This window comes from Condylura cristata, unplaced genomic scaffold (assembly GCF_000260355.1).
Source record: "Condylura cristata isolate star-nosed mole 26May11 unplaced genomic scaffold, ConCri1.0 scaffold00063, whole genome shotgun sequence".
NCBI lineage: Eukaryota > Metazoa > Chordata > Mammalia > Eulipotyphla > Talpidae > Condylura > Condylura cristata.
This window is the reverse complement of record NW_004567164.1, coordinates 428,845-439,355: the sequence shown is the minus strand read 5'-3', so window position 1 is coordinate 439,355 and position 10,511 is coordinate 428,845. Positions and strand designations below refer to the sequence as shown.

The following is a 10,511-nucleotide window of genomic DNA, read 5'->3' as shown; positions in this document are numbered from 1 at the left end:
CCTGCCACACACCGCCTAGACGGCGGCGGCGGCGGCGACACCCTGCCTCCAGGGTGCTCACTGGCTGCTGGGGGATAAATACACCGCTGCTGAATAACTAGCAGCCGCACCAGTGATGATTTGGTGTAATTACAGGCCGGCCAGCGACTCAAGCTGCGTGGAAACTGAATAATGAAGTCGCCCCACTCCACAGGTAATAGCCGTTAACCGCTCCTGTGACTTACTGGCATACGGCCTGCCGCCCCGGAGCACTCAACCGCAGCCTGTTTAGTGAAATACCTTAAATACCTTAAAACACTTCGGGGATCACAAGCTCATTTCCCATCTCAGCCTTTTTAATGTAGGAAAGCTTGGACCTCTTTTTACCAGCTTATTCTTTAACAGCTAATGGTATGACTGCTTCATAATCTGGCTGTGCTTAACTGATGGGCATTTAGGTGATGTATTTTTCTTTTCATTAATGATGCAGTGAACATTGTAGGGTGTTTTTTCATTCCCTTATGATGACTATTTCTAGTGTAGACACCACACATTGGAACGGATCTGTGAAAGACTAAGTGTGTTTATAATTTTGACAGACAGTTCCCATTTGATTTTTGTGTGAGAAAAGATAAGAAAAATTCAGAACTTGGCTAGTCACAAATCAGAATTACAAATGACCAGTTAGTGAAAGGATGCTCACTTTTGATTGAAAAACATCCTTCAAAAGCCTTTAAAAAGCAGGCCATTTGTACATATCAGATTATCAAATACTAATCATCCCCGGGCTGATGAGGGTGTGTGGAAATGAGTATTTTCACAAACTGTTAATAGAATTTGCAGATCGGTATAACTCGTCAACACAGCAATCTGGCAAATACATGCAAAGCTTTAGAAAATATACCTGCCCATCGTTACATCTATTCTAGTTATGGCAAGTGAATAAGTCTACAGGTACAAGGATATTGTATGTACACAGAGGGTCACTGAAATATTGGCTATGAGGCTGACTAGAGCTAACTTAAATGACTAACAAGAATACATATATCTTAGAATATAGTGCAACTCACTGGATTGTCTTCCACAAAGACTTTGGATGATCCGGGTGTCTTAATTAGGGGTTAATGGTGGTTGGTTGGTTGGCAAGGTTTATATACCCAATCAAACTAACTAAAAGCGTCACGGGAAGGAAACAAGTGTACTCCAGGCACTCCTGATACAGCACACCGCAGCTGTCAAGTAAGACTGTTGACACTGGGATTATTTCAGCTTGGCTTCATTTCAAAGGAAATCTCTTCCCTTCCTAACTTGATCCAAGAAGCAGAGTGGCAAGGATGGGGGTAGACAGTGGGAAAACTAGATTGTCTTTGCTGTCCACAATGTTTCTGCTGTTGGGGCTGGGGGCAGGAAGTACGGAGGTGCCAACAGTGGGCACGGGGTAGGGAGTAAAGCCAGTGAGGGCAAATGGTCACCACTCATCGGCACTCGAGGACAGCTTTGACTGCGGTGTATTTCCAAACATTATTACTTTTATTGTACATGAGTCTGATGCAAAAATATCAACCTGCTCTTGTTATTTTTAAGCCCGTGAGTCTGTGGACACCCGGTTCGCTGCTGATTTCCCAGTCCTCACTCAAGCCTGAGGCTTGTATTATTCACAGATGCAGAGTCCTGTGTCTGCCATGAGAAAGGACCTGAAGTCCCACAGTGCTGTTTTGCTTTCATCCCACAGAACTGTCAGAAGTTTGTGATCCAAAGCTGACTTCAAGGAAAAACCAAGGAGAAGGGGTGACGGCAGAGAGTCTCCAGCTTGGTCCCCAAGCATGCTCTGACGTCTCGGAGTGGGCTGGAGTGACTGCTGCTGAAGCGCTTTTTGTTAAATGTCCTGTGTCTAACATGGCCGCCTCATCAAGCCAGTTTGTCCCTGTGGTGATACCTCTGATGTTGAAAAAGACCTGACCTCTGCCTGAAGGCTTCTCCACAGTTGTTACACTCATAGGGCTTTTCTTCGTTGTGAATCTTCACGTGCTGAGCGAGGTGTGAGTTGAGTCGGAAGGCCTTCTGGCAGATGCTGCATTTGAAAGGCTTCTCTCCAGTGTGAATCCTGTGGTGTCGAATGAGGTCTGAGGTCAAGCTGAAGGCTTTCCCACACTCGTTACACTGGTGGCTTTTGGAGTGACTGTGGATTCTCTGGTGGTGTGTGAGGAGAAGGGCCTGACTGAAGGTTTTTCCGCACTCCTTGCACTCACAGGGCTCCTCCTGACTGTGAATTCTCTGGTGTCGATTAAGGTGGGAGCTGCGCCGAAAATTCTTACCACAGTGAATACAGAGATATGGTTTCTCACCAGTGTGGATCCTGAGGTGTTCCAGAAGGCCTGCGTTCTGGCTGAAGACTTTTCCACACTCCTTGCACTGATAAGGCTTCTCACCAAGATGGATTTTCTGATGCCTAACAAGGTGTGAACTTCTTTGAAAGGCCTTCCCACACTCGTGACACTGATGTCCTTTGTCTCTGGAGCCAATTTTTTGAGGCCTAGTCGGACTAGAACATGGAGGCACGTCAGAGTCGCAGAGCTTCTCTCCAGGGCACGCACCTGCATCGTTGCTTGGGTCCGAGTGCTGGGCACGTCCCTCCCCCTGTCCTGAGCACTGAAGGCCAGTCTTCTCCTGGGGCTTGGTCTGCTGCCTATCCCCATCAGAGACCACACAACGTGCCTCGAAGGGCTGGGTGGTTTTCGTGGGTGACTCCACTCCTCCGTGAGAGTCTATCTCGACAGTGGGATTCTCATTCTCCGTCCTTTTCTTCTCCCCTGGAACATTAAAGACAACACCAATTCTTTGTTTCTTGGTGCTTGGGGATCTGCAGTTGGGGGTGGGGTGGGGGTTCAAATCGAGCCTGCGTGCCCAGTGGAAGTACAATGATGCCGGTGTTTGCAGAGAGGGAGACCGAGGAGCTCGACAGCGAACAAGTGGAGGCTCACTGGCATAAGATGATTAAAAAGAGCAAGCAGGTAACAGCCGAAAGTGAAATGTGGGTGAAGAGACAGGTAAGGGAACAGCAGTGAAAGTAAAGGTGCATGTCGGGGGTTGGGGGGGGATTTAGCTGTGCAAGCGGGGTACTGAGCGCAAAGGCCCTGCCCAGAGTCCCGCATAGCTGCAGGGGTGGCAGAGGCAGTCTCCCCACAAACCAAAATCAGCCTCAGCTTTGAATACACTAACACTTCCAGCAGCTCTAGAGGAGGGCTTTAAAGAATCTACAGTGACTACATTCACTTGTCATGTTTAAAATATACCCGAGAGGCTATACAGGAAAGACAGGCCCCACTCTTTCAACTACTTTTACTCAAGGAAAGCGTCTAGCAGGACCATGACTTTGAAGCAGAGCCTACAACTCAACAGGGAAGTAGACAGTAAGTAAAGGAAACCTTTAAATACAAATTAAAAGATTAAAAATCTTCTTTTAAAAAAAGATTGATGGGGCCCTCCCTGGCGGTGCAACAGGATTATAAGCACAGCTAGCTTGCTGCTTCAGCACGAGTTCGATTCCGGCCAGGGAGGTGACCCACATGGCGCAGCAGACCTCTCCTGACCCGCCCACTGCTCCCCTCAGCAGTGTGCTTCGTCCATCTGCCTGTTCTGCTCCCCACTCTGTCTCTGGTGAATCCTCTTACCACTGCACCTCTGGTCTTTAGCCCATTTCTGTATGTATAAATAAATAAATGTTAAAAAAAAAAAGATGGGGGAGCAGTGTGCAAGACAGGAGAGGTCTGCTGTGCCAGATGGGTCACCTCCCTGGCCGGGATCGAACTCATGCTGCAGTAGCTATGGCTAGTGCTGCGCTTTAGCCCCTTGTACCACCAGGGACACCCCAATTCAAAATCTTTTAATCTTGGTGATTAAATGTCATCAACTAGATGAAGTCAGGGGCTATGGTAGACTCAGGAAAGAAAACAAAGCTATTGCTTTCATCTGTCAGAAGAAAAAGGGAAGTAAGTCAGCCACTACGTCAGGTCAAACTACACCGGAGAAATCACGGGACAGGAGTAAACTGACTCAGTCCTCCTGGTGGCCTAGGGATGAAGTCTCAGTGCTGTCTCCACTGGGGCGTGACTTCGGTTCCCCGGCCAGGGAGTGACCCACAGGGTGCAGCAGACCTCTTCTGTCTCCCCGATGCTCCCTTAGCAGTGGATTTCAGTCAGTCCACCTGTTCTGCTCCCGACTCTATCTCTGGGGAGTCCTCTCAGCCCCCTGAACCTCTGTCCTATACTCAGTTATTCTTTGCAAAAAAAAAAAAAAAGTACACTAACTCAGGCTTGGGGGTCTTAGGGAAGGGGAGAGAAAGCGACATCTAGGGTAGGACCCCAGGATGAGAAGGACGCAGCCAGAGCGTGAGCAAACTATGCCAGACAGAAGCAAGGCAGAGTCGGGATGGACTCAGGAGACAGAAGCAGGGAGCCAACAGGAGCGGAGCACAGCTCGGAGGGCCTCAGCGCGGCGGCTCTCACGCTGGCCTGGGGCAGAGGATCTCGCAGCACGCAGGACTGAGAACAGTGTTCAGCGCTGCGAGCGATGGGCTGGACACGTCTGGGGATGGGACAGAAGCCAGCGGTCAGCGGGGCTGCGTCCGGCATGTGAGGCCTTTGCTGGCAGCTCCAGAGTCACTGCCGCGGGTAGGGCTTCCTCACAGCCACCTTTCTGTCATGGAACATTCCAGGCCTCAACAAGACGGTAGAAAGAAGAGCGTGGCCCGGCTCACTGAAAGGTCTTAAGCAACGTTAAGCATGGGCCTCTGTTTAGCTGCTGGAAGATGAGCAGAAGGAGACAACTCCACGGGAGCACCAAAGGGACATGGAAACGAAGGAAGGAGAGAGCTGAGACGGGACTGGAAGAAGGAAGAGGCAAGCATGAGAGCGTGCAGTAACAGAAAACAGGAGAGAGCCCAGAGATGATCCGGGGACATTTAGAAATAAAAGCCAGGAGCCATCTGAGAGAAGACAGCCGAGTAACGGAGCCTGTGGCTGCTCTCTCTGCCTTGGGGGAGAAGCGCCTCCTGTTATCCACCACTGTGGCAGAGGCGAAGAGCCAGGTAAAGGTCCAAGGAGGCTTCGGCTTTAGCTGAGCAGAGGCAGCAGGACTGGGCAGGGAGGGTGCGGGTGCAGGGAAGCCCGATACCCTGTGCGCGGGGCTCAGGCGCTCACTATTTCGCATTTGGAAAACGCAGAGACTCGCGCGCGAACGTTACTGTGCGGACACTGGGTCTGGTTCACAGCGAACACCAAAGCAGTGCCGGTGCGGCCACGCGTCAGTGCCTTACCCTTCTGCTCAGACTCTGCAGCTTCACGGTCTGCCTGGACCTGCGGCTTCTGCTTGGCTTTCGGGGGCCCCGTCTCCCCCACAGGCATTTTCTGTGACTTTGCCTGGCCTGGGTCCTGGGGAGGAAGTACGTAGGGGCAGTTAGCTACATGTGGCTTTAGGAGGAAAATGGCTACCAGAAAAACATGTCTGTGTTAGAAAAGCAAGTGAAAGAGGTACCCCAGAGGGCAAGAAAAGGAGGCTGGGGAAGGAGGGGTGCATGGAGTGTCCTCCCAGCAGAAAGCATAAGGCTGGGTAAGGCCTGTGGCAATTCAGTCGGGCTGGACAGGACCTGAGCTGAGCCAGGGGAGAATTCTCTCCTGCTGCTGAGCTCTCGTCCGTCCGTCCGTCCGCCTCTCTGGTCAGGCCTGAGCTTCTGCTTTCCTGCAGAGGAGTGCGGGTGCCTGCAACGTATCACCTGTGCCCCCTGTTCTCCACGCTGGGGCTGCAAACCCTCCACCACAGCCACCGCCTCCTCCGAGCTGGCGGGATGCTGCCCCCGCACCCAGGCCTGCAGCTCCCCGGGCAGGATGGTCAGGAACTGCTCCAGCACCAGCAGCTCCAGGATCTGCTCCTTGGTGTGGGTCTCGGGCCGCAGCCACAGGCGGCACAGCTCCCGGAGCCGGCCCAGCGCCTCGCGCGGCCCCGCGGTCTCCTCATAGCGCAGCTGCCGGAACTGCCTGCATGGCCGCTCCCAGCCGCTGCCTCTGCTGTGTCCTTGCAGCCAGAGTCCCGGTCCCCAAGTCGGGCCAGGGTCCTCCTTGACTCCCACAGGCCCCTCCTTCGTCAGGTTCAGAGGAGCCGGGGAGTGAGCCATCCCAGCCCAGACTCTGCTTGGTGTGGGGAACGTCCCTGGGACTGTCTTGCAGGGAGGTTCCTGAAAACACAGAAACGACAAGGGTCACGGACATGGCAAGAGTGGCAGGACCATACCCACCGCCAGGGCAGCAGCCCTTTGCGAGGCTTGTGCGTTTCTCACGATCGCCATCCTTTCCCCTACCTGAAACCACCACTTCTGAAAAAGGAACTCACACACAAAATGAGAAAACCGTTTTACGGGAGACTGGCAGCTCAGACAGCGAGCAGCAGGTCGGGAAAAACACCGTGTTCCCCACCCCTCTTCTCTGCCAAACAGCTGATTCCATCAAGGGCCACAAAGTGACCCAGCGGAAGGGTGATGTGAGGCGCACAGAGTCGCCACAGTCGCCTGCTCACTAGGAAGGGAAACGAGGCGCTCTGGCAGGCACAAGCTGATCACACGCTGCGTGGAATGATGCAACCCAGCGAGCCGACAGGTGGAGAACCACATGGCCTCCCCGGCGGGCCGGCACTTTCGCTCAAATACTTTCATCTGAGTCACACGACGAGGAAACTTTCCCGTACATCCACAGTGGTTTACTGAAGACAGGCGGGAACTCTACCAAACAATCAACTTCAGGAAATACAGGAGGAGCGGGACACACGCTGCTCCAGATGAAAGCCAGCCACGGGCAGTGTATGAAACTGGCTGGTGTTAAAACGAGAGAGAGACCAGTTTCGGGGGAGAATTCCGAAATCTGACTGCGAACGCAATCTAGGGGAATGACAGCCCAGCAGGCCACGCGGAGCCCACAGCCCGAGTGTTCAGGGCGTTCTACTGGAGCCGCTGTTCCCACGGTAGATGCCGTCAGAGCTTTGATACTGAGTGGCAGGCCTGAGCAGCTCCGCCCACACACACAGCCCACCACGAGCGGAGCCGATGGTACTTATATCCGGCCTTTCACAGAAAAGTCTGTAGGTCTTGACCTCCACGCACATGGGATAACAGGCTTGTGGTCATGGGAGAGATGACCCTGATTCCCAGAAGATAGTGCTAAAGCTTTCGAATGTTTCCGGAGTAAGAGAGAGTGTGTGTTATGTGTGTGTAGAGCCAGCAGGTGTGTGTGAGAGTGTGTGTGCGTGTGGAGCGAGCAGGTGTGTGTGTGTGTGTGTGTGTGTGGCCAACAGGAATGTGCAGGAAATTCCCAGGTGCCACATGGGTAGAGAGCAGCAAGCAGTGACTGTACTATTCTTTCTGCTTCTCCTGTACTTTTAAATGTACAAGATGTACACTGGAAAACTCTCAAATGTTGAGTAGGGGAAAGATATAAAATAAGTGAAACTGCTTATTTGTTCACTAAAGACAATACTGGGATTTAAGAGAATGAAAGGAAATGTGCCTCACTCCACTTCCGACTGTCTGCAGCGACAAGTCTGGTCTCCACAGCTCTGTGCTTCTCAAGAAATCTTACATGAATGAGCTTTTAAAGTGTCATCACTTTCTTGAACTTTTCTATTAAGAATTGTAGGATTTGGGCTTTTAAAATCCTACAATTCTTACAAGATTGAACAATCATGTTAAATGTACACAGGTAAATAAATGAACAATTTCTTCGGGAAAAGAAAAAAAATCCTACAATTCTTAAGAGAGAAAGGTTCAAGAAAGCGATGATTTTTAGCCAGAAATGAAGTTCACTATTGTGACAGTTACTTTTATGTACCACAGAGTGCTCACAAATGTTTGACCGAAACATTATTTTGGTGTTTTTGAGGGTGTTTCTGGATAGGATTCTAACATTTTTTTTTAAGATTTACTTTTTATTTATTTATGTATACAAGAACTGGGGTGTAGGCCAGAGGTTTGTGTGGGGTGTTGGAGGATTCACCAGAGACAGAGTGGGGAACAGGACAGGCAGATAGATCTAGTGAAATACACTGCTGAGGGGAGCAGCAGGCAAGACAGGAGAGGTCTGCCGCACCGTATGGGTCACCTCCCTGGCCCTGGATTGAACTCATGCCTCAGTGGCTGGCTGGCAATAGTTTCACTCTTTAATTCCTTTGCCAGCAGGGAGGCCCACGATTCACATTTCAATACTCGGCAGACTGAGTAAGACTGTCCTGTGTCGTGTAGGTGGGCTTCATGACATCAGGGGAAGGTCTGAATAGAAGAAAAAGGCTGACGCTCCCAGTGGGAGAGGCCTCTCCCTGTCCGATCGTCTTCAAAGCGGGATGACAGTTTTTCCTGCCTTTGGATTCAAGTGGGAACACTGGCCAGTGGGGTCGGCAGCCTTCCCACTGTACCTCCGCCACCCGAGTGTCTGGTGCCTGTGCCTTGCACTGGAACTAAGCCTGTGGTCTCCGGGGCCCCCAGCTTGCCGGTCAGCAGCTGTAAGTCTTGGGACTTGCCAGCATCCATGACTGCGAGAGCCAGTCCCTCAGGTTAAGTCTGTTTCGATGTGTCTCTATGTCTATGTGCCGTGTATGTCTGCACATTTCTCATCCGTTCTGCTTCTCTGGAGAACCGTGACCGGCTCAAGTATATGCTGTTAGTTGTGGAATTAGTGGTAGTTCATGGCTATCATGCGGTTAGTCTATTTGGAGTCAAAGTCTAGTAAACTTTCAGTCGCTCAAACATGCCATACTCTTTCCTGCTCCCGGGTCCTTCCAGAGGTTACTCCTGCTGGAACCCTATTCGCTACACCCTTCAGCCTTCTTCTCTGTAACGCCCACACACATTTCACGCGCCCACCAATTCAGCAATGCACTGTGCTCACCAAGTATTACCGCATTTATACACCCCTTGCACCCCTACAAAGAGGACACTACTACGAACATCCCTGTACAGAAATGGAAAAGCAGGCAGGAAGCAAGCCCAGGGCTGACCCTGATCCCCTCTTCACTATCTCTTGTGGGCGGTCGCAGGCTGAAAACCTTTTCCCGTATCGTCACACTCACACCCGAGCCCGCGGGCTGGACGTGACCCAGTCGCGCCTGACCCCTGCCTGCCTTCCTGCCGTGCCCCTTGAGCTCCCGTCTGCGGAGGCCTGAAAGTCAGCTCCTACTCGTCCCGCCCAAATGCCCCGACCTCTCTCCCCGGAAAGGGCCACATTTCGGAGACCACAGCGAGGGTGTGCGCCGCCTCCCCCCCCTCCCGCAGCTCCGGCCGGCGGCCTCCCTGCGGGCCTGCGGCCTTCGCGCGTGACCCAAGGGCCGGGTCCTCGGGCTGCTGCTGCCACAGAACCTCGGAGGGCCGACCCCGACCACCCGGCGCCCGGCCCCTCCCACCCCGCCGCCAGCGGGGCGGCCTCTGCACCCCGAGGGAAGCCGCGGCTCCCCGGGCCTGGGCAGTCTGGGGGCGCAGTCACCACTCACCGGGCCGCGGACCCGCAAGAGGACCGCCGGCGGGCTCCCAGCCGGGCTTCGCCCCCAGCCGAGCGCCAGTCGCCGCGGCGGCGCCTCGCGGCCGCTCTAGGAAGCCGGAGGACCGCGGCTCGGTGGTTGCCCGGCGCCCGCCGAGCGCTCTGGGGTGTCCCCCAGCCGCGTGCGGTGGCAATTTGATTTTATTTCACTTTTAAGCTGCAAAAAAAGTTTTTTTCCACGTAAAATTAGGCCACCCGGGTTAGGGTTTTCGCAAACGGCCGGCCCTGTCTATTTTCTCACGCACATCAGTGAGACACTGTTTATAACAGTTTCTCCACAGTATCTCCACAGTCAAACTCGACGGCGAAGACAGTGTCCGGGCACTTGGATGCTTAAATTGAAGCATAAGCATACCTTGGGATGGTAGATGCAAGGTAATACAATTAAGTCTGTATTATTGCTGTGCGGAAGAATAATCAACACTACTTTGCAACGTATGTAGGTTTCTGGGGCAAAGAAGCGTGGGAGGTCACTGTGCCGGAATTAGTTAACAGAAGAAAACAGAACTATTTCTTTTCGTCCACCTCATTACCATTTACAGTCTTTGAATAAAATAAATCCTTCTGAAAAATTCCAACAAACTTGCTTAATCGGTTGTAAGTTTTGAGGCAGCATGAAGTAGCTTACCAGCCACTGTTTTCAACAAATGCAGCTTCAAGCACTGAACAGAAAAGGAAAAAAGCAAGTGTCATCACAAGATTATCTTTTCTCTTGTTGGCCCTCAGACCTTAAAAATATCTTAAAAAACGACATGTACTTTAAAACTTTTCCGTAGGTGATAAACTCCCGTCAAAGTAAATGTTAATATTCTGTCTTGAAGAGAAGACTCGTAACTATATTTTGACGAAGTACACTGCTGAGGGGAGCAGCGGGCGGGTCAGGAGAGGTCTGCCGCGCCGTGTGGATCTCCTCCGGGGCAGGCGGGGATCGAACTCATGAGGAAGTGGCTTAAGCTTCTTTGT

General features: G+C 52.1%; 1 protein-coding gene across 1 annotated transcript; it reads right to left on the bottom strand.

Moving 5' to 3' along the window:
* Positions 1-878: 878 nt before the first annotated feature.
* ZSCAN26 (zinc finger and SCAN domain containing 26) lies at positions 879-9,559 on the bottom strand. Its single transcript, XM_012734648.1, has 4 exons — positions 9,502-9,559; positions 5,750-6,208; positions 5,294-5,408; positions 879-2,789 (listed from the first exon to the last, which is right to left on the bottom strand). The coding sequence occupies exons 2-4, from the start codon at positions 6,146-6,148 to the stop codon at positions 1,888-1,890; spliced, it is 1,416 nt and encodes a 471-aa protein (XP_012590102.1). The 5' UTR covers positions 6,149-6,208; positions 9,502-9,559; the 3' UTR covers positions 879-1,887.
* Positions 9,560-10,511: the final 952 nt, after the last annotated feature.